This window comes from Macaca thibetana, chromosome 8 (assembly GCF_024542745.1).
Source record: "Macaca thibetana thibetana isolate TM-01 chromosome 8, ASM2454274v1, whole genome shotgun sequence".
In the NCBI taxonomy this organism is placed as follows: Eukaryota; Metazoa; Chordata; class Mammalia; order Primates; family Cercopithecidae; genus Macaca; species Macaca thibetana.
In genome coordinates, this window is record NC_065585.1 from 56,734,906 (window position 1) to 56,760,169 (window position 25,264).

Consider the following 25,264-nt stretch of genomic DNA (forward strand, 5'->3'; position numbering starts at 1 on the left):
TTCTTCCACTCTGTTCCATAGCATCTTGCTTTTGTAATTACCTGGGTCTTACGACATTGCAATATTTATTATATGTCTGTCCTTCTCACTGTACTGTGAATCCTTCTGAGTCCCATCTCAGAAACGAAACAGTATTATGTTAGTATTCCTAGAACCTTGAATATTCATAGTATTTCTATAACCTTGAACATTCATTCATTCAATTATTGCTCATCAAACACCCACAAATAAGTTTAATAACTATTTATAAATAATTAAAATTCTTATCATGGTAACCAATCACTAATTTGATATTATCTTTTGAATTTAGGATTTTCTATTTTCAATAGAGTTTTCTTCTCTTAAGATTGCTCCTTGAAAGCATAGATTTCCTAGGACATCTCACTAGTCCAGGCCTTACAGTTTCATAGCTGGATTAAAACCTTATTTATTTCTTTATTTATTTTGAGATAAAGTTTTGCTCTTGTCACCCAGGCTGGAGTTTAATGGCGCGATCTGGGCTCCCTGCAACCTGCGCCTCCTGGGTTCAAGTGATTCTCCTGCCTCAGCCTCCTGAGTAGCTGGGATTACAGGCACTCGCCACCAAGTTCAGGTAATTTTTGTAATTTTAGTAGAGACGCGATTTCATCATATTGGTCAGGCTAGTCTCAAACTCCTGACCTCAGGTGATCCACCCACCTCGGCCTCCCAAAGTGCTGGGATTATAGGTGCGAGCCACCATGGCCGGCCTAAAACCTTATTTTAATTGTTGCCTCTTTGCATGGAGTCCCTTCCCATGGTCAATCCCATACATAATTTTGAAGACAATATTCCCTGGATATCTATTCATGTCTAGAATGGTTTAGCAATCCCTGTTTGCCTACTTGAGCAAATATTAACTCAGTATTTCATTACAAGTCCCTCTCTATACCTGTTCTCCACAAATACACTATTTTTCTTTTCTGAGCACATGCTTTAAAAAAAAAAGAAAGAAAAAAAAAAGTTATTTATGGTGAAAAATCTCTCCTTGTTGATAGTTTTGCAGTGCTCAACTTGCACTCCATGTCCTTGATAAAGTCTTCTAATATTTGGCTCAGTTAGCAAGGACTTCACCATGTAGCACTGTTTTCTCATGAACGTCTTTGGTAAATTATTTTTATCTGTTCCTCTTCAATAGTATCTCAAAGACTAGAAACTGAGTTTACACATTTTTTTCTATCATTTTCCCTCTCTAATTTTGCACTTTACTAGATATAATGTACACATAAAAATCATTCTTGATTTATTGACAAATACTTCACTACATTTTGTTACCTTATACTGGCACAGAACACAGTATAAATTCTACATAACGACATTACTTTCATGTTGCCTTCTAGCTGTTTCTTTTATAAAAGTCATCTCAACCTATGGATTATGAAATTGCTAAGAGCAGGAATGAATTGCTATTTGGAAAGTCACTGGAGTACAGCAGGAAAGTCACTGAACTGGGAGTCAGGAAACAGGTCTGAACTCTGCCACTTGTATGGTTTGCTGGAACGTTATATTTTATTGCTATCATTTACTTCATCTGTAAAATAAAAACAAAATCCTCAGACATGGTGTGAGAATTAAATGAGATACTATGTCTGGAAACATTCTGAATATTCTAATATACTATACAATATAAGGCATTGCTTTTTGTTACATCTTCAAAATTATTTTCTGGGCAGCACATGCTGGGCACAAGGCAGACTGTCAGGAAGGTCTCCCTGAGACCTTCTTGGGTGTTGGGTCAAGTTGGTTGGGCATTTCTTACATTTTTACAGCAATAGCTACAAATTCCCATTCCTCAGCCTTTTTTTTTTTCTTTTATTGGATAAAAGTTATTTCAGTCTAATACAATTTTTGGCAAACCATTTTCAGCATTTTCCATCTGCTTACCACATACGACCTCTTGTAGTCCTGCTTCCTGCCTTTCCAACTCATCCATGAAATTTGCCTTGTCAATTCTCTCTTCCACCTCACTGAGGTAGCTGTCATACCTGGAACACTCTTTATTCTTAACCTCGCCTGCTTTTCTTTCCCGTGGGCTCCTCTTCCCCTCTGCTGGCTGCCAAGGAGAAGCACATTTACTGGCATTGCCCCCAAACAGATGCCTGCCTCGCTCCCTTCCCCCTTTCTTTTTCAGCCAAACCATCACTTGCCAAGGGCTGGTGGTTGCTGCCCCCCCTGTCCACTGCCTCGCACTGCTGCAGCTCCAGTCCTTTTTGGCAGCCTCCTCTGAAGTTCCCCTGCCCGCGTTCACCGGTGCTTCTTGCCAGCCGCCTCCCCCTCTCGCCTGCAGCTCTCCTCGCTCCCGCCAGCCTCTCCCCCGCTCGGTCTGCGCGCAGCCTCTTCCTCCCGCCCTTGCCAGCTGCTTTACTCGCCTTTCCTCAGGCTGCTCCCTCTCCTTCTTTCCCCAAGCCTTCCCCTGGCTCTTGCAGCCGGTTTCTTTCCAGAGCCCCCATCCCTCCCGTCGGATGTTCTCTTAGCACCCAGGACCACCTCTCCCGGGTCCCAGTGTGTGCGTGTGTCCACCGTTCACTTGGAAAGTGAGCATTTTCATCCCGCCTCTGTATTTGTCTAGTCCCCCACCAAAACCCTGTGCCTACCCTCAAGCCTGGAAGGCGGAATGTAGCTATGGTAGAGGGGATTCAGGAAGACACCAGGCCACAAGCTCGGCGGACCCCAACAAAGTTTTGGACGTTCGGGATTTGCTATCTCAGGCATCCCAAACTTGTTCAGCCCCGGCCACCGACCCGAACCACCCAGCGGCACTCAGTGACCAGGCGCTCCTCTGATTCCCAGCGCCCCTAATCTTCCAGGGCCGCTTCCTCAAGAATGCTGACCGCTCTCCAGGACCAGGGGTTGGGCCGCTCCCCAGGCCCCACGAGGGTCCTCAGCTTGAGCCCCACCCAGCTTATGGCTGGGGAGGGGCGCACTCGTTTTTACATGCGAGGCGGCGGGGTGGGCGAGAAGAAAGAATGGAACCGCCCAGGTTGTTGGGTGCCTGCCTCGGGGATGCGGGATGGGAGATACTGTTGAAGAGCTGTGCTCAAACCAGGGCCCTTGTCGGGGGCTGGATACCTCCGGTGTGCCCTACCGTAGTGGGGAAGCCTTTATGAGCCGTCTCCTTTAAGAAGCGCGCGTCCGTGTGTATCTGGCTGTGTGTATGCTCGTGTGTGTGTGTGTGTGTGTGTGTGTGTGTGTGTGTGTCGTGGTGTGTCTGTGTGTGTGTGTGTGTGTGTGTCTGTGTGTGTGTGTGTGTGCGCGCGCGCGCGCCAAGGGCCCCGAGAGCCAGGCAGACCCCGGGAAGGAGGAGTTATGTAGATTACGGATGAACATTCTGGAGGGGAGCGAGGAGAGGAGGGAAGGAGAAGCAGAGGCAAGAGAGTGAGGAGCGGCGGAGGCCCTTCCCGCAGGAGCTGGGGGCGGCGGCGGCGGCGGAGGAGGAGGAGGAGTAGGCGGTGGAGGGAGGAGGACGCACGGGCTGGAGGCGGCGGCGGCGGCGGCGGCGGCGGCTGCTGCTGCGGCTGCGACTCGGCGCTTTGAGCCGGAACCGCCGGCGAACTTGGGCGCCACGTTCCCGGTGACTGACCTCGGAGGATGGTGAACAGGAACTACTGCTGACCCTGTCTTCGTCGCTGCCTCTCCGGGGCTGCCGAGCGCGGGGCCCCCGTCTCCTCCCCTTGCCCGGCTGTGGGTGAACCTGCAGGCTCCTTACCCACCCGGAGGACTTTTTTTTGAAAGGAAACGAGGGAGGGAGGGAGAGGGAGAGAGGGAGAAAACGAAGGGGAGCTCGTCCATCCATTGAAGCACAGTTCACTATGATCTTACTCACATTCAGCACTGGAAGACGGTTGGATTTCGTGCATCATTCGGGGGTGTTTTTCTTGCAAACCTTGCTTTGGATTTTATGTGCTACAGTCTGCGGAACGGAGCAGTATTTCAATGTGGAGGTAAGAGTGCGAGGGTTTTCTTCCTCCCCCCTTGCCTGGGCTGCTCCCTGAAACATTTCCTTCACTCCTGGGATCCTTGTAGCTCAGACCAGCGTGGGTCCCAACACATTGTTTCCCTTCCAGCTGCCGAGACCCTGGTTCAGTGAAGGGTGTCTTAGGTGACGGATGCGTGTGAGACCCAGAATCCGTTATCCCCGGCAGCACAAAGCACGATGCTGCGCGCTCAAAGACACAATTGTAGCCGGTCCATGCTTTTCACCCAAGGAAGAGAAGTCCTACATATAGCAACCGTGTAGCTAAATAAGGCAGCTTGAGTTTATGATGGATACACAGCTCGGGGAAGACAGAATTAATTCCCTGGCATCATGTGCTGCCTAGGTATTGTTCCTGAAATCTTTCTCCCGGTGTTTGATGCCTAACAAAGGAGGTTAAAAATCAGAGAATCTGGAGGAGAGCGTGGGAACATTAGATGTGTTTAATAACAGTACTTTGTGATAAAACACTTGAGAGTCTTTTTTTTCATTTAGACATAACTTAATACACTGTAACTAGATCTGGCTACACAGAGGACATGAAATCCATCTCTTTTTAAGTGTCTTCTTTCCCCCTCCCCCGCCAATTGAAAATAAACGTGGCCCAATGTAATAGTTTTGAGGTGTGTTTTTAATTTGATTTCACACTCTCGTGGCAAAACGGGGAGGTTTTAGACTGTCATTTGCTTTACTTTGATAGCTTTGGGAACAGACGGCACAAAGCAAAAGGGAACTTAAGGATAGGGACTTGTCAGACCTCTGCCAAAGTACTCTTCCTGTCATCAAGTCAGCACTGAAGCCAGTAATGTGCAATAAATCAATTAAAGCGTGTATACACCTGGGCTGTAACACAACTTTATCACATATACGGTGGGATGCAAAGCCAGTAAGAGGGCCTTAGTAACATTTACTTCTTTTGATTAGATCTGATGTCCTCTGATCTCTCAAACGAATTATAAATAATTCTTTAAGGAATAATGTGATTTTTTTTTCTTATATTGTTGATATTGTAAAGCTTATTGTCATTTTGTTGGGAGTGTGTGTTTACACAATAGCAAGACCTGTTGCACAGTATTTGAACATGCTTCGTGTAACCAATTGATATACAGAGTATAGATAATAAATGCCATGTGTAAAGGCATATTCTGAATATAGCTGTGTTTATAGAAACTGTTCTTAGGATTTCATGTAATAAGTGATGGTTAGTACAGAAAAAAAGTATTTGAAAAAGTAAGAGCTATTATCAAAAGAGTTAAGGACCTTTACAGATATTAAGTATGAATAAATTACACAAAAAACCCAATTTGAAAACTAAAAAGGTTTAACCCTTTGAAAAATACAACTTTATTTTTTCTGGATAAAAAGAGAAAGGGGCTTGAAAGTCCAGACTTTTTTTATTGCAAATTTGAACTTTTGGAATTACGTGCCACAGATGCATTTTTGTACCTAACCTTTAAATCAAGAGATAATTTAATGTTGAAATGAAGGATTAGTTCATAGGCTGGAGGAATTAAAGTGGCAAGCTGTTATTTATAATGTTATAAACAGAAGGGCCTATTGCTTCAGATTGGTGGTGATGGTGGTGAGGTGGAGTGTGGGGGAGGTGGTAAAAGTAAGTGCAAGGTTGTGTCTTCCTGACTAAGGGAAGGGAAAGACAGCCTGAATTGATGGCTACCTGCTTTAGGAAAGTATTAGATTTGCTTTCAGAGATTAGGGTAACATGAGTTTTGATGATTATTAGATTTTTTGTGAGACTAAACATGAAAGATTGTATTTCTTTATATTGGAATCCCTCAGTAAGTTCAGATATTATTATGCAAGAAAAAGTTATGATTGTACTAAAAAAATTTCTTTAATTTTGGATTCCAATGACCCCTATCTTTCTTCATTAAGATGTGTGGGGAAAATGGTTTATATTTGTGGAGAAAATCGTTATTTTCCCATTTTTAGAGTATTTAAGTTATTCTATTCATTATTTATTATACAGATTTAAGCATGACAGGTAAGAAGTCATGTGCCATCTCAGACCTTTAAAACCTTACTTATTAAAATGGGAAGTTTTTAATGATTTAGAGCAGATTATATACCATAGTTTGTGTTATCCCCAAATAGTATTTTTAAGCTCTTGAGCTCATTTTGGTTGGATTTATAAGCTTCTTTATGTGTAATGATACCCCCTTTTTTTTTAGATCTTAAGAGTTGCTGCTAGTGAAATGAAAATATTGTCAAGAACACAGAATGACAGGATGTTTTCTGACATAAATTGCTGCCTGATTCGCTTCTATTTGATGTTTCTTTTTGATAGGAAACACTAATGGGAAGAATGGTCCATCACTTCCTCTCCAGAAGAGGCACTTACATTGTGTTCCTCATTCTGGTGGCAAAACATACACACTGGGCATGTTTTATTTGATTGATTCTCAAGGACAGCCTTAAAATAAACAGTAATGATATCAGTCATGCATGAAGCTCATATGATCATAATTTTTTTTTTTTTTCAGTAAGCACAGAAAGTTATTATAGTTGGAACAAAGCTTCAGAGGGATGATTGTTATGCTGACAACTAAGATTACATTGCTTTATTCATCACTAAACTTAACAATTTGTGGTCCCCCCATTCTTTTTATCTCTATGATTTAAGGTTTAAGATTGTATATTTTTCCGGAAAGTGGGGGATTAGAGGAGGGTGGCTGGCTAGAGGTAGTCATGTTAACTCTTTCCTGTTTGATTGTTGAGAGTATAAATATTTGGAATTGTCAATTATTGAAGTGAGAGATATTTTTAATATGGTGATAAAATCCTGTTACAGAAAGATAGTGCATTTGGTTTTGTTTGTTTAGGTTGCTTTTAAGAAGCAAAAAGGAACATCTCTTACAGCTGAGAAAGGGTCAGACACTACCAGGAGTAGTACTATGGAAGAGATTCAGTACATTGCTCTCTTTCTTTCAAGTGGAACACTTTTAATGTTAAGTCTTCAGTATATTCTCATTTAGGTAAAGATTTCTGTATATCATTGAATCCCTTTTTTAAGAGTTGGTCTTTCAGTGTGTGATAATTAGCATGATGCAGGGGAACACTGCTAATATTAACTAAAAGTCAAAAACTGTTGTCATTGGACAGCAGTCTGAATCAGAGGTGTTCATTGGTCAGAAGCAGCTAAATTATTAATAAAGAATTATTACTTAATATCTACTGTCTTAAAAATCATTTTGTTCCTAAAATAGCTGTCTCATATAGGGATGCTCATGATCCTGTGGCTTTTTTTTGGTATGCTGTGAGCATTTTTGTTATGAAATTTGAGACAGAATATAGTTCATGATAGTAATACCTCTCATATCATCAACTCTGAATAGTTTGTCAAATATTACTTATGTGAGCAACATATTCCTTATCGATTTCTAAACAATAGTGTACATTTCCAGGGAGGAAAAATTTTTCAAGCCCATTTAGTGATAAAGTAAAAACATATAAAACTCTAAATGATGCATATATCAAAGCATAAAATGATTACTCTTTTGTGAGAAAAAAGTCTTGATAAGGCAAAAATTGATTTTGTTGTTCCTGATTAAAGAAAGCAGAATATTTTAGATTTCAGAGGGGTCTTTTATGACAAATATGAATTGAGTATAACTATTTCCTAAATTTTTCTTGCAATATATTTACTTAACTGATTTAAGATTTATTCATCTTTGTCAGGTTTGCCTGCATGTACCTAAAAAGTCAGAGTTTGCATTGGGTACTTTTGTATTGCATATAAATTTGGTAATTGATCATGAGACATTTCAGAAATAAAATATTGTATTTTATAGAATTTTACAGTCTTATGTTGGGACACTGTTTTGCTTTTCTCTTGTTCTTTGATTGCTTAAAAAATCAAGATGCATTATTTCATTTGGACATGGAAGAATGATGGTACCATGCCTTCTTGAATAAAGGTTGTCTCCTGAATATAGCCTATAATTCTCCACTGTAGCAGTTTATAGCTGGTCAACAACAGGGGCTGTATGACTGATTCATCAAGATTTTTATGTACTGCAAGATTGCAGGTTTAACAAAATGTCTCAAATATGCTGGCTGTTTAGGGTGCTCATAAGGGCCCAAAGCTATGACAAGGAGAACAAGAGGCTCAATTGTTTTAAGGTTCTCTAGCTTCTCCTACATGTCCCACCTGGAGTATGCCTTTCTCTATTCAGAGTTGCCTGGGCTGGGTCACTCAGGGCTATGGTTATTAATGAAACCATTACAGATAAGCATATGCCAGTGAGGTGTGTTTTCTCCTACTATCCCCTTGAGAAATGCAGAGAGAGCAATAGTCCAAGTTCATCCCTCTCCATACAGCTGGGTTTTGTCTTTCATTCACTTTGTTACCAAGTAAGAATACAGCTGGGTTCAGTGACAGCTTTTCTGTCTATGGAGTCAGGTTAAAAATGATGAACGTGAAGTTGTCACTTTTTCTTAATTAAGGTTATTAACATAAGAAAATTTTAGGGCACTTGTTTAGTGGCATAATTATTTGAATTAATCAATAACTTGTGTAAATCTATATTACTGACCTGTGTCGGTTACTCAAAATGTACTTGTTCAGACTATTTGGTAGAGGACCAATTGGAATTATTTTGGGACCAAAAAAACAAAAATGGACACTTGAATTAATGTATTAAATGTATTCAGCTTTGGAAGAGAAATATTTCTGTCTTTATAGCCCTTCAAGAAGTGTTGGACCTTTCAGCATGTATGTTTGAAATTGATAGTTAATTTTCATATGACTTTCTATCAAAATTTAAATATCTGTGAATATAGTAATACTCATCAATTCATTTTATATTATGTAGAAATATAGTAATTAAGAGCACATATTCTGAAACTGGACTGCCTGGGTTCTAATTCCATCCTTTTTGTCTGCAAGTTTTATAGTAAGAGACAGGTTAATTAGTCAATCTCTGTGAGCCTCAGTTTAACTGTCTGTAAAATCTGAATACTCCAAGTACCTGCCTCATAGAGTTGTTTTGATAATTAAGTAAATATATATCATATATATGTGTATATATTATATGTGTATATATCTAATAGCTTGAAATATGCCTTCACATGGTTGAACATTCAATACTTTGTAGATGTTGTCATTATTTATTTATTTAAATACAGGATCTTGTTCTGTTGCCTAGGCTGGAGTATAGTGGCATGATCATAGCTCACTACAGCCTCAACCTCCTGGGCTCAAGCAATCCTCCCACCTCAGCCTCCTGAGTAGCTGGCACTACAGGCACATACCACCATACCCAGCTTTTTTTTTTTTTTTTTTTTTTTTTTAATTTTCAGTGAGACAAGATCTCACTATGTTATCCAGGCTGGTCTCAAACTCCTGAGCTTAAGTGATTCTCCCTCGTTAGCCTCCCAAAGTGCTGGGATTACAGACATGAGCCACCACATCTAGCCACATGTCATTATTATTAATAGAAAATAAAGGTTGATAAGGAGGTAATTGGCACCATAGCATCTAATGACATAAACACGTATCAGGTTAGGATATATCAACTGGTCTAGGAAGATTTTATTTAAACACCTTTCCATTTATTAAAAATATAATGTACTGAAAATCAACCAAGCTAACATCAGTACATTTTCTTCCCGTAGGTTTTTCTTAGACAGTTTAGTTCAGGAATGTGATTTTCACATTTTGTCTTGTCATCTGTTACTATCATAGAATATCAAGTTCAGCTCACACCTTCTTTTACAACATTAGGTTCGCTGAAATCTGTTCATCTTTTCTAATGCCATAGAAAATAAATAGGCCTTTATAATTCAGTAGGCCTTTTTATTTTAATTGGATCAAACCCCAAGTGCTTCCTTCCCATAATATGGGCAGGATTCAATAAGAAACTTAGGCCAGCTCTGTTGTACCTCAAATTCTGAACAACAACCAAAAAGTCTTTTAAAAATTATGTATTGGGAGGGATAAGAATGGACTGAAAAAGAAATTAAAGTGTTTTCTACAGTAATAAAAAAATTAGTGAAAAACAGATCATATCCATATAACATCGGGAATGGCAAGATAGCTAGCAATGTAGTGTAATTGAGCACTGGGGGAGAAGTTGAAGGAGGTGGGCTTTAACTCAGGTTGTTTCACTAACCTGGCTTTGAACTTGAACATGTAATTTATTTGATACCTTCATCTGCAAAAATGAGATGTGAACTAAACTGTCACTAAGGCCATTTCCAAATTCGAAATTTGATAGTAGTAAGCCTAGAAGCTTTAGTTTATATAGCCAAAGGGGGTGGGGAATGCAATATTGACCCTGCAAATTTGGTAACAACTGAATCACAAAGGTAGATAGTTCAGATTTTTTTTTCTGAAATAACTGTAATGAGGAAACACAGAATGTATAGCTTAAATCTAACGTGTTATCATCTGTAGTTCCAAAGGGTGTTCCATTTTGGAGATCATCCTAGCCCTCCGCTGAGTAGTAAATACATTGGCAGCAAATGATATGTAATTTTAAAATCTAGTTTTGGCCAAGGTAGCAAATCCTAAGTATTAATTTTGAAAATATAATTTAGTGCTATTTTGAAAAACAAATACCGTCTACAAGTGGTACTTCAGTCATAAAAAGGCAAGTTGGAATAAGTTCAAAATCTAAGTTTTAACAGTTTTTGGGAGGGAGTGTCTCAAAATTTAAATCTGTCTCTCTGTATATGTATACAAATATAAACATGTTTTGTAGTGAAATAAAGTGCTTATACTGTATTCTCCATTTGCCCATTGTGGGAAATAATTTGGGCATGTGTTCTTTGAGGGTTTTTTTGTTCTTCACCACATATTTGATTTTGAGTATGAAAAATCAGATTGCATTTGTTTTATCAAATATGTAGTTTATGTGAACAATAAAAAAATTCATGCTGAAAGGACAAAATACTAAGTAATAATATATGTGACATTCACATTTTATTTTGCCTTATTTTGCTTTTACTTGGGGAAGTTATTTTTAGATTTGAGGTTCTTCATGAAACCATATTTGATTGTTGCTTCCTATGATTTAGCACTGTGAATGGATATTTTTTGCTTGGTGTTTCACCACAACTGTTTGGCATTGTGCATCCTTATGTTTGGGTAGTGGCATAGCTTAATGGGCCACATGACAGAAGCTGAGCCAAGAGAGTAGGTGTAACCTGTAACCTTTGATTAAATGTGACCTCTTGGTGTGGCATATAAAAAGAGGCTAGAGGGAGCTATTGAGCTGTTTAAAGACTCCAATGGCTTGGAAGAATTTGGTTTAAAACCAAGGACAGATACTAGGTGCAATCAGATGTTGCAAAATGAATCATAGCCAATTGTAGATTTTGGAGAAATCAATGAACGCAGTTCACGATTTAAGATGTAAGCTGGTTTACTGAGAGCCACTTGGCACCAGTGATTACATATTTGATGAACTAAGAAGGAAATTAGCACTTCTCTAGGGAAAAATGTTCTGGGCATGGCAGTATAACAAAGAATATTATAATGCAGGAATGCTCTACATTTCTCTTATTTTTAGGTGTGCAATAGGTCAAAACCTATACATTGTAGTGACTAGGTGTATTTGGTGTTCCTGTTTTAACTAAAATGACTAATGAAATAATTGTGGTTTTATAGATTAGAGGTGGAATAAATTTCATATGATAATGCCTTTTAGATTATGTGTAGCAAAAATCCAATTTTAAAAGCTCATAAGACTAAAGTGATTTAAATTTCTAATGTTTACCATAAGTCCTTATTGAATAAATACTTTTCAATGAAAGCAGATTTTAAAATACAGCTTTAACCTATTCTTCCTTTTAAAAATATGTAAGAAATGATCCACAGAAGTGTGAAACAATGTGGTTTCTTTTAATAGGAGCCTACGAAATGTTTTTAGTTGAGCAGATTATTATTTGACCTCTGATAGAGCTTGGGGTATAACAAAGGCACTTGCTAATGCATTAGGGCACGCCAGCATTTAGTTAAAATATTATAAGCTACTCGTAACCATCACTAAGATTTTTTGTAAGTTTTTTAGTCTAGTCACTTAAGTGAGATACGGATTATTGAAGTAAATCATGGACCCTGAGAACAGATGAATGTTCTCAAGAGAGATAGTCCTTAGCGTGATGTATTCAAATGACCAAAGAAACCCAAATAAACTACTCAATGAAATGGAATTTTACAGTGTTTGTTTTAACCACGTTTAAGTTAAGGAGGAATAAACTGCCATTTTTAAGAGGAAGCTGGATACTTTTATAAACTTCATTTCATGTCCCCAAATTGCTTGCACCTGATGTGATGTCAATGGAATGTAGACATGTGCCTCTGCATGCGACTGAGGCAGTCAGACCCCGAATGATGTCAGTGGAGGCATTTTTCCATGGGAACTTTTCACAGTTGAATTCCTACCATGTGTTAGTAATTTCTCATTGTTTATAATAATTAGAAATTTGTTTTTATTTTAGGTTCTAATGTCTGTGCATTCATTCCTTCTTTACTCTCAACAATTGCAGTTCCTTTTCTCATGCTCTACTTGCTTCATCTAGTTGGCATCTTAGGAACTTCATATTGTACTTATATTGCAGGACCTCAGGCTTAGAAGTTGGGGAAAATTATGAAAAGTCACATTTTTACCCCTCCCCTCTGTCATCGTTAATAAAGTAAAATAGTTTCAAATAGCTTAGAGAAACGAATGTATACTCAATGGTTTATATAAAATCGAGAACAAACATAGAAGAGAGCAAGAGCACTACTAAGTCAAGAGCATTACTAGGATATGACTAAAATCCTTTTTGGAGGTTTGGGTATTCCTTGTATTACAACAGTGCTACTCATATAACTCATTGTTTTGCTTATGTATGATGGATTGAGTGAAGTTGTTTGCTCCATGGGTGACTCAGGCAAATTGCTTAAGTAGCCTTTGCCTTGTTTGGGCCATTTATGTAATGGATATGTGATCTTTATTGCCTGTCTGTAGCATGGATTTTATAACAACAGCATCCAGACACTGCCAAGCAGTCTCCTTTGTAAGTAGGAATAATATGGTGTCTCAGTCCCTGAATTCCCTTTGATGACTGGGAGCATAGAAACACCTACATTCTGCCATTATATTCTGATTAAACAAAGGTCCAAATAACCAGCAACTTGGAAATACCTGGAATTTATTTGAACACTGAATTTTAATTATAATTAAAAAAACAATGTTAGTTAACATTGGTTAAACACAAACTATGTGCCTAATAAGTGTTCTAAATATTTCATATATAAACACATTTAATTCTTATTATAATCTTGTGAGTTGGTATGACGATTTCTGTTACACAAGTGATGGATCTGCAACACAGAGGTTAAGGAACCTGCCAAGGTTACATTGCTATGAAGTGCTGAAGTGGAATAGCCTAAAATCAAAGCGGGCAGGCTGACTGTCATACCCAGGCTTCCAAACAAATAAATACAAGTGAGAATTAACTTCCAGGTTCCCAGTATGGATAATTTGATCCAGTTCCATTACTAACATCATTTGTATTCCAAACTAAAATAGTATAACTAATATGTGTAGTGGAAAAATATTAACCTATCCTGAGCAGATAGTCTTATCTGGTGTAAAAACTGAATAGGGTATTGTTGATTTGATTGGTTGATTTAAGATTGCTTTTGTGGTACTCATTATAGTTTTGCAGTTATCTAAATCATTAGATAATTGGTAATCCATGTATGGTGTAATCTTAAATATATACAATATTAAATTGTAGTATTTTATTTGTCAACTATTTGTTATATTGCAGTTTACCATTAAATCTGATTTTCAAGTGTTCAGGAAGATTTGGTTACATTCTAAGATTAAAAAAATTGAACAATACAGAAAATGTAATGAAAAATCTTTGTCAGAGACGGGTGTTCCAATGCCCTGCAGGGAGGAATGTGTGTGTCTATGGCTACTGACTGGTATGTTTTATGAATTCTGGCGTTTTGTTATTTTCATATATATTGTATCTATTGAGTAGAAGCTAAAATGAAATATATTTATTTTATTGTTTTTAAAATATTTATTTAGTTTAATATAAAGCGGCATTTTTCAGAGATAGATCAATCCAGCGATGGATCAGGTGTCTCAAATGTTACTGAGTTCCTCCTCACTGTTTGAGAATAGGCCTGATGGCTGGTTGTTGCCTTTATTGTAGAGAGAATAGAAACTCCAACGTGGTAGTTGACCAACAGATGTAAAAAACATCTTCAGGCCCTAAGATTGTTCTTGTATGTATCCTTCAGCGCTCACATAATTTGTTTATTACCTTATCAAAGAAGGACTATTTCTAAACCAACTTACAAAGGTGAAAATCTAGGTGATTTTTACAAAATCTTTTCTACTTTCTCAATTCCTCTGAAGGAAGTAAAAACATACCTCAGAGATGTTGCTGGTTTAGTTTTCTCACTGCAATAAAGAGAAATTCACAAAGAAGTGAGTGACATGAATTTCTTGGTTTCCCAGTGCATATAAAAGTTATATTTACACTATTCTATATTCTATTAAGTGTGAAAGAGCATTATATCTAAAAAAAATGTACATACCTTAATTAAAAATACTTAATTGTTAAAGGACCATTGAGACTTTGGCAAGTCCTCTTTTTGCGGCTGGAGGGTGTTGCCTTGATGCTGCTGGCTGCTAACTTGATCATGGTAATGGCCCTGGAGATGAGGGTGGCAGTGGCAATTTCTTAAAACAACAGTGAAGTTTGCCACATTGATTGACTATTCCTTTCATGAAAGATTTCTTTTAACATGCAATACTGTTCGATAGTATTTTTACCCACAGTAGAACTTTTCAAAATTAGAGTCAATCCTGACAAACCCTGCCGCTGCTTTATCAACTATGTTTCTGTAATATTCTAAATCCTTTGTTGTCATTTCAACAATGTTCATAGCTTCTTCACCAGGAGTCGATGTCATCTCTAGAAACCACTTTCTTTGCTCATCTGTAAGAAGCCTCCTCATTCATTAAAGTTTTATAATGAGACTGCAGCAATTCAGTCAGATCTTCAGGTTCCACTTCTAATTCTCTCAGAGTCATCGATAGGGATTGGAATAATTAATGTTATTTTTACCTCCCCCCATGAATCATGAGGATATTTAGTAGCATCTAGAATGGCGAATCTTTTACAGAAGGTTTTAAAGTTACTTTGCTTAGATCTATCAGAGGAATCACTATGTATGGCATAGTGATTATAGCCTTACAAAATGTATATCTTATATAAGCAGACTTGAGACTTGAAATTACTCTTTGATCCATGGGCTGCAAAATGGATGTTGTGTTAGCAGGCATGAAGAAAACAGTAATCTCCTTGTACATCTCCATCAGAGCTCTGGGTGACCAGGTATGTTGTCAGTCAGCAGTAATATTTTGAAAGGAATCTCTTTTTCCTGAGCAGTAGGTCTCAGTGGACTTCAAATATTCAGTAAACCATGCTGTAAAAAGATATGCTGTCATCAAAGCTTTGTTGTTCTATTGATAGAGCAAGGTAGATTTAGCATAATTCTTAAGGGCCATAGAATCTTTAGAGTGGTAAATAAGCACTAGCTTCAACTTAAAGTTGCCAGCTGCATTAGCTCCTATCAAGGTCAGTCTGTCCTTTGAAGCTCTGATGCCAGGCACTGACTTTTCCTCTCTAGCTATGAAAGTCCTAGATGGCCTCTTCTTCCAATATAAGGCTGTTTTGTCCATATTGAAAATCTGTTGTTTAGGATACACACTTAACATTGATTATTTTAGCTAGATCTTCTGGATAACTTGCTGCAGTTTCTTCATCAGCACTGCTACTTCATCTTGCACTTTTAGGTTACATAGATGGCTTCTTTCTTAAATCTCATGAGCCAACCAGTTCTAGCTTTCAACTTTTCTTCTGCAGCTTCCTCCCCTCTCTCAGCCTCCATAGAATAGTAGAGAGTAAGGGTCTTGCTCTGGATTAGGCTTTGGCTTAAGGGAATGTTGTGGCTGGTTTGGTCTATGCAAACCACTCAAACCTGTTCTGTAACAGTAATAAGGCTATTTCACTTATCATTTGTGTGTTCACTGGAGTACCACTTTTAATGTCTTTCAGAAACTTTTCCCTTGCATTTACAACTTGGCTAACTGTTCAGTGCAGGAGGCCTAGCTTTTGGCCTGTCTTGGCTTTCAACGTGGTTTCTCACTAAGCTTAATCATTTTAACTTTTAATATAAAGTGAGAAATGTATGACTCTTCCTTTCACTTAAACATTTATAGGCCATTGTAGAATTGTTAACTGACCTAAATTCAATATTGTTGTGTTTCAAGGAATAGAGAAGCCCAAGGACAGGGAAAAAGATGGGGTAGTGGCCAGTCAGTGGAGCAGTCAGAATACACACACTTAGTTACTAAGTTTGGCATCTTAAATGGGCAGAGTTTGTGGCACTCTGAAACAATTACAATACATCAGAGATTAGTACATAAAGTGAGGTTTGGGAGTCTGTATTTTTTAATTCTAGAACCCTAGGTGAGTTTTTGGGTCTCTGTTTTAGTGCATATCTCACGATATGTTCTTCGGAAGCTAATGCTACAAGATATTTCTCAGAAACATTCGATAGTCAAATAAATTTGATAAGTGTTAGAAAAAGAAAAAGAACACTAACCACAGATTACCATAACAGATATCATCTAGTGAAAAACCTTGAAATATTGTGAGAATTACCAAAATGTGACACAGAGACATGAAGTGAGCACATGCTGTGGGAAAAATGACGCTGATAGACTTGTTTGTTGGAGGGTTGTCACATACCTCACTTTGTAAAAACTACATTATCTGTGAAGTACAATAAGGTAAAATGAAATAAATGGAGGTATGCATATCCTGTCCCCGAAAATGGACAAAATGTTTGAACAATGATATTCAAGTCACTGGACTTTGGGTAATAAAGTAGTTATCCCTGAGAGATGGGAAACAAATGCAAAGAACCTTAGGATTATCTCAACTTGCTGCCTTGAGAGAGTTTCCAGCCATAGCACCAGGAAGGTGGAACCCAGGTTGAGCTGGACAGACTCTGAGTTAAGGAATGGAGCTGAGTGTATAAGGAGACCAAGGTGGCTCGCATTCAGAATACTGGAGAGAAGAGGACTGCGAAGAGCAAAAACACCAGAGATCTGCCCAGGGTTCCCCTTGAGTATGCAATTGAGAACTGATCTGTGTCTTCCTATGAAGTAACTACTGGTTTCCAAGGAAAGAATCAACCAAAACAGCTAGAGGGAATCATGCCCAGTGTTCATGAAGGCCTTACCATAGTGCCTGCTCCCTTCAGCCAGACCGGATAACCTCATACTTCTTAGGGCAAAGGGGAGAGTGCTTAGAAGTGTCTCGCCTCAGTTATGAAAGATAATTAGCTCTGGACTAAACACTGCTTTGGTTCAGCTTAACAATACCTAAAAGGAAGACTGGAAAGAATCACACTGTTTCTAAGTGACTTAACACAACAAAGCTTAATAATATATATTGGAATACAGAAATACCCAGCACCCAACAGGGTAAAATTCATAATGTCTAGCATATAATAAAAAATTGTCAGGCATACAAAGAAGCAAAAAAACACTAATTAGGAGAAAATTGTATATATTTAAATTGATTCAAAAATATCACAGATGTTATAATTAGCAGATAAAAATATTAAAACATTTGTTATGACTATATTCTTTATGTCCAAAAGTTGATATATGGAAGATAGATTGAAATTGAACTTGTAGAGATAAAAACTACAATATATGAGATTAAAAATAAATGTGAAGTTAGCAGCAGATTACCCATTAATGAAGAAAAAAATAAACTTTAGGTTGCAGAAATACAAGTAATTCACAGAAACACGAAACAAAAATTTAGCAATGAACAGAATATCAGTGAGATATGGGACAGCTGCACATTACCTAATATACATGTGATATGGTTTGGCTGTGTCCCCAACCCAAACTTACCTTGAACTTTCTTGTGGTGTGGGAGGAACACAGTAGGAGGTAATTGAATCCATGGGGAAGGGTCTTTCACATGCTTTTCTCATGATAGTGTATAAGTCTCATAAGATCTGATGGTTCTATAAGGGGGGTTCTCTACACAAGCTCTCTCTTTGCCTGCTGCCATCCATGTAAGATGTGACTTGCTCCTCCTTGCGTTCCACCATGATTGTGAGGCCTCTCCAGCCATGTGGAACTGTAAGTCCATTAAGCCTCTTTATTTTGTAAATTGCCCAGTCTTGGGTATGTCTTTATCACCAGTGTGAGAACAGGCTAATACAACATGTATACGTGTAATTTAAGTCTCTTCAACAGGGAGAGATAGAAAGAATAACGCTTTTCCTAATTTGATGAAAAATACATAAATACATAAACTCACAGATCCGAGAAGATTGATGAATCCCAAGCACAAAGAAAAAAGAAGAAAACTACAGTAAGGCACACCATAATCAAATTGCTCAAATGAGTGATAAAGAGAAAAATCATAAAAGCAGACAGAGAAAAATAGACACCTTTCATATAGAGGAACAAATAATTGCAGATTGCTTGTCAGAAATAATACAAGGAAAAGACAGTAGAGAAACATCCTGAAAATACAGAAAGGAAAAAAACCTCTCAATCTAGGATTCTGTACATAATAAAAATATATTTCAAATACTTAGGCAAAATAAAGAATTTTTCAGAGACACAAAAGCTGAAAGATTTATCTCCAGCACAACAACATGGCATAAAATGTTAAAAGCTGCCCCCAAACTGGAGACAGCACAGATATCCATCAACATCAAAATGTATACATACAAAACTCTGATACATGCATATAATGGAATACTACTTAGTAATAAAAAGGAATGCACTATCAATACATTGTAAAATAGTAAAGAATGCCAAAGTAATTAGGCTGAGGGAACAAAACCAGTTAAAAGGAGCACATACTGTGTGATTTATTTTAAATAAAATTATAGAAAATGGACACTCAACTTTTTTTTTTTTTTTTGAGACAGAGATTTCCTCTTTGTTGCCCAGGCTAGAGTGCAATGGGGCAATCTCCGCTCAGGCTCATTGCAACCTCCGCCTCCTGGGTTCAAGCAATTCTCCTGCCTCAGCCTCCCAAGTAGCTGGGATTACAGGCATGCACCACCACACCCAGCTAATTTTGTATTTTTAGTAGAGATGGGGTTTTGCCATGTTGGTCAGGCTCATCTGGAACTCCTGACCTCAGGTGATCCACCCGCCTCAGCCTCCCAAAGTGCTGGGAATGCAGACGTGAGCCACCATGCCTGGCCCAAATGGACACTAATCTTTAGCAACAGAAAGCAGTTCCGTGATTGCCTAGGGACTGAGGGAGGAGGGCAGGAAGGCTGGGAGGGAAAGATTATAGAGTCCAGAGAAGACTTTTGCTGGTGATGGATGTGTTAATTTTCCTGGCTCTGGTGGTAGTTTTCTGTGTATGTCAAAACTTGTCAAGTTGTACACTTAAAATATGTACTACTTATTGTATAGCAATCTTACCTCAATAGAGCTGTTAAAAATTGCATATTGAATATATAATCCAGTTCTTAGTAACCAACTTAATAAGGATAACTGCTGGTAGTTACTTGTATGCTGTAGCCTAAATTGAGAGGGAAAAGAATAGTTTGCAGTCTTCTTTATGACACTATTCTATAGAAATAAAATGTCTAACTATAAACGATTGGGTGATCAGGGCTTAGCTTTGGGCCATGTCTGACTCTGGAATCTGTCTTTGGATTCCTATGGCTTAAAATACCCATATGAAGAGAACTGCCAGTTTTTATCTCCAGTTGGCATCTCTCTTCTCAGCTCTAGCCTGTATTCCCATCGTCTGCTTATCCATCTTACTGTGTACAATGACAGATGTTCTGAAATGCCCTGTCACAGTGTTTCCTCTGACACTACTTCCCACCACTGTGCTGGCATCACCTACCACACAGGTGTTCAAGTTAAGAGTGGACACCAAATCCACAGTTTTCTGCCCCTTACTCTCTACTTCTAATCAGTTGCCTCATTTCCTCTAATGTATATCTTAAGTTTTTTTTTTATTTCTGATGTCTATTTTGGGTTGCAACCCTGTTTTAAATCTTCATTACCTCTGGTCTTGACACGTTATATTATTTATAACATGGCATGCAAGCCCTCTCATTATCAGCCTCACCGCTTTCTCTAGCCCCGTAGCTCAGAGTTCATCTTCTGCTCACTGTGATTTAGTGTAGTGGTCCTCACATTAAAGATGCCTGTCTGCTACTAAACATTAATGAAAACCCAAAAAAGCTTCTATTATGGTTTATATCTATCTATATTTATGGTATTAGATAAATCTGAGAGAATTTTAAAATACTTATTTAGAAATTCATTAAAAATAAGTCATGTTATAAATAACATTTTTATGAAAAAATAATTTTACACAGCAAAATAATAGTAAGAAAGGTAACATTGTTTTAGGTCTTTCCAGATACTTTAAATATCTGGCTTAACAAAAAATAGCTAGATTCTCATATCTCCTTATGCATTCACACTCCTGATACTATAAATCACATAGGCTCTGGTAAACTTAACTGTCAAATGCAAGTGAATGAGAGTAAAAAGGCAAATAACATCTTATTAAGATTGTTTGACTCCTGAAAGTTTTAGGACACTCAGAGGTTCCTGGATCAAACTTTGATAATCTCGGCTCTAGCAGGTGTGCTGTTCCCCTTTTACCTCTTGGATATATCAATTTCCACCATAGAGTCTTTATCAAAATGCTTAATTCCTTCATTTCTTCCCCATCCTAATGTGCATTTTTTTGGTCTTCCTGTGTCTAGAAAAATGTAGGCCAAGTTCATACTTGCTAGTAGAAAAATTTAAGGGGACAGAAATAACTATTTTTCTTTCTTCTTGTCTGGGGCACATAGGCAAATTCAGTACATTAGAACAAATTGAATGCCTGTACGAGTAATCCATTGTACAAGGTGTTTGTGTGATAGATTCACAGCTGTCTCTCACAGAAAATTATAACTTTGTGTTGAGCCAGAGTATATCTGTCTTGGTCGTTAGTGTGTTCCATGAGCCAGACACCACCATGCAAGTAGAGTGCTCATTAGATATGCACTGAAAAATGAGTAGATTACATCATCCGTATTCATGGGTTTTAATTTCTAATGTAGATGGTATTTTCTGATCCATTTCAATTGTTGTCCTTTTTTTTTTCCTTTTTTTTTTATTATTATACTTTAAGTTCTAGGGTACATGTACATAACATGCAGGTTTGTTACATATGTATACTTGTGCCATGTTAGTGTGCTGCACCTATCAACTCGTCAGCACCCATCAACTCATCATTTACATCAGGTATAACTCCCAATGCAATCCCTACCCCCGCCCATAATAGGCCCCGGTGTGTGATGTTCCCCTTCCCAAGTCTAAGTGATCTCATCGTTCAGTTCCCACCTATGAGTGAGAACATGCAGTGTTTGGTTTTCTGTTCTTGCGATAGTTTGCTGAGAATGATGGTTTCCAGCTGCATCCATGTCCCTACAAAGGACACAAACTCATCCTTTTTTATGGCTGCATAGTACTCCATGGTGTATATATGCCACATTTTCTTAATCCAGTCTGTCACTGATGGACATTTGGGTTGATTCCAAGTCTTTGCTATTGTGAATAGTGCCGCAATAAACATACGTGTGCATGTGTCTTTATAGCAGCATGATTTATAATCCTTTGGGTATATACCCAGTAATGAGATGGCTAGGTCATATGGTACTTCTAGTTCTAGATCCTTGAGGATCCTTTTTCTTAACTCGTTTAACCCATACTGGATGACAGCATGGTGTCTTTACCTTACATTTACTTCAATTACTTTATTAGAAATATTTAACTTCAAATAATCAGGGGTCATATTTATCTTAGTTATTAATGGTCAACTGGTGAGCAACTTGGACTTCGAGATTTTAAAAAATCATCTCCATCATATGACAGTATTTTTCGTATAAATAGCACTTTCTATCTTCATTCACCAATAGAACATTTATATAAATGCCTTTTGGCTTGGCATTAAAAATATTTTTAAATTAGTCATTTTTTTTCCCCAGTGGTGTGTATCAGAATATCTTAGGGAACATATCAAAGGAAGATAACTTTGTTCTAGTTCAGTGACTTCAGTTGTAGTTATTGCTATTATTGAACAGCACTTCACCAAATGATTTTTAGAAAAGAGCAAAAACAGTTTTACTTGTATTTCACTGGAGGTCTTAACTGATTTCCATCCCTGTTTGAGCTACATGGATGAGGAAAAAGGTGCATACACTGTCAGTCGCTGTGTCCATTAGCATGTAAAACTTGAAGACTCAATAATCACATAATAATTTGAATTTCTTTTAAGTAATTTACATTAAAATTAGATCATAGTATTCAAACAGGCACAATAATGAAGGCCCATGAATAGTTGACTCAATAAATGTTAAATATATGATGGATTTGCTTTTGCTGAACACGTCCATATTGGTGATAGGCAGGATAAAAACAAAGAATATGAGACCTTCTTTACTCTTTCATTGATACATGTGCTGTCTATCTGAATTCCATCTTAGGAAAAGTAGAGGAAGTGTAGTCTTAGAATATTAAGCAGTCCATTTTTCACTTTTGTGTTTAACAGAAAAAATGAGGCTGTTATTATAGGATCATATTAGAGTAACAAAACACTTGGAGCCTTTTCTTTGAGGACAGCCATCTGCCCAAGAGTTGCAGGTTCTAGTCGTTATTTTTTTAAAGAAAGGTTTTCTTTTTGCTACTTAAGTAATTTCCAGAAATTTTCTAGACACACACACAATTCCCCCTTCCCTCCTGCCACCCTCCCTCTTTATAGACTTTCCTCCCTCCCCTGCCTTCCTTCCCATAAAAATGCATTGTATAAAATGTTCTGCCTTCCTTCCCATAAAAATGCATTGTATAAAATGTTCTGTATATTTTTAACATAACAATATACTTTGGAGATTTTTTTTCTATCAATGCATGTAGAACAACTTCATACGTGTATGGTATTAATAACTTGTAATTTTTTTAACTATAGCCTATTACTGGACAAAGAGGTTATTTTAAAAGTTGTTTCTATAATTAAAAAATAATGCAGCGTAATATCTAAGTACATGTGAGTTAATTAGTTTATGTAACAAAATTTCTGGAAGTGGAATTACTGCGCTAAGGGCTATATTTATTTATAATTGTAGTGGATTCTGCCAAATTGTCACTCAACAATGCTTGAGCATGCTTGGTTCCACACACACTTGCCAGTGCTTTTAAGTTTTTCCTAATCTGCTGGGTAAAATATTAATTTTTTTTGCAAGTGTAAATTCATAGCAGCATTGGGAATTTTTATGTGTTTTAAACTATTTATATTTTTTAAATTATGAAGACTTCCTTCTTCTGCCAACTTGTGTTTTGTCTTCTCTTTTTGATTATATGAGCTCTCTATATATTAAAATTGGCCCCTTTCTGTCATAAAATGCATTTGTTGATGTTTTGATTTTTTTAATGTTTTTTAAGATTAGTCATCTATGTTGTAACTTTTAGTTTTGTATTCTTCAAATCTGCAGCATTTCAAAAGTTTCAAAGAAACCACTTTCTTTTTTCTTTTTATCTACATGAATCTTTGAAATACATAAAATACTTTTAGTGTAGATAAGGAAACTGGAATCTAACCCATTTTTCCTAAAATTACTGAACAGGTGCTTCAACACTATATATTGAGTCATACATCTTTCTCTCACACTTGCTCAGGCTTTGTTGAGAACTAACTACTATAGTATGTAATGGCTTAAGACAGATGCCATTGATCTAGGGAACCATGGGTGGCTTTGGGCACCTCTTGCTTTATATAGCTTGTCTGGGGCAGTTCTATTGCATGTATCTGACATGATCCTGGAAACACTGACAAAATAGAACATGTTCCCTTGGTAGTGGCAAAAGCATTATAGAGCAAGCATTCACATGTGATGCCTCATAAGTCTTACCCTCATAATTAACACAAGGTCTCTTTGAACACATTGATTGTTCAAATGCAAGTTTGCTGCATGGCAAGGTCCAAAGTCAAGGAGCTTGGCTATACACTGTCTCTCTGATGTGGCATGGCAAGGATATAGATACAGGGTGAAGTGAAGAATTGTGGCCAGTGATGCATTTATGATGTTTTCAATGCTTTAAATGCTGCCTTTATTATATACTAATTTTGACACATATTTCAGTCTATTTCTGAATACAATTCTGTCCACAGATTTATTTAAACATTTCTGGGAAAACTATTTTGAAGTTTCTGCTTCTGCCCTTCAGTGGTGGTTTGCAGCTTTCTGAGATATGGAGTTATTACATTTTTCTTATGTTGCAGTTTAGAATGGGATCTTCTGATATATTTACCAAGTGACATTCATCAATTTATAAATTTTTGTATATTTTCATATAATCATATGAAAGATAATCATAAGGTTTTATGTATTCTTTCCATAGATTCTCTTGAGTAGTCTGATACAGGGCTATATCATTTATACTTAATTTTGCCTCCTTTTCTGTGTTTTGTTCTCTTATTAATTCTAGACAATTATAGTGTCTAGTTGTTCCAGAGCAGTATTAAGTAATTATTGTGATACTAGGCATACTGTCCTTTATTCTGACTAAGGGAAATGGGGACTAATTTGTTTTCAATTGTCAATTATTAAACTAAAAAAAGAATTAAGATACTAGTTACTTTATTTAGGATAATTCATTCTAGAATCTTTGTATATTGCTATTAAATTAAGATTGATGGTGAGGATGTAGCATGACCAGCCTGACAAGAATTGAAATTTGGTATTGTCTATTTTTCTATTTGACATTCTCTATTTCCTTCTTAATTCTTAATGGATTGGTTGCTTCCATGACTATCACAATGATAGGAGGACAAAATTTGTTTTCAAATAAAACAAGAAATGGATACTTTAATTTTTGATGGAATATGAGCATTTTATTCAAGACTTTCATTCAAGACTCTTCATTTCATGCTACAAAAAGCCAATTTGAACTACCTTAAGCAACGTAAAAAGTTCATTGGAAATTGCTAATGTAGTTCAGAGGTTGTTGGGTAGAGTGCACCAGGCAAGCATGGGGCAGTTGCAGATATCTTAAACGTGAGATGTTGATTTGGTTCTCTGCTTGCCTGTTGGCATATGGGAATCTAGCAATTTTTGCACATTGATTTTGTATCCTGAGACTTTGCTGAACTTGCTTATCAGCTTAAGTTGCT

At 37.4% G+C, this 25,264-nt stretch overlaps 1 protein-coding gene across 1 annotated transcript in view; it reads left to right on the forward strand.

Annotated features, from left to right (window-relative positions):
• Window positions 1–3,384: 3,384 nt before the first annotated feature.
• The window catches only part of MMP16 (matrix metallopeptidase 16), a 294,102-nt gene continuing 272,222 nt past the window's right edge, over window positions 3,385–25,264 (forward strand). Inside the window, exon 1 of the mRNA XM_050801222.1 lies at window positions 3,385–3,959. Within this exon, the coding sequence (XP_050657179.1) occupies window positions 3,828–3,959 (132 nt within the window). The 5' untranslated portion in view covers window positions 3,385–3,827. The remainder of the gene's footprint in view (window positions 3,960–25,264) is intronic.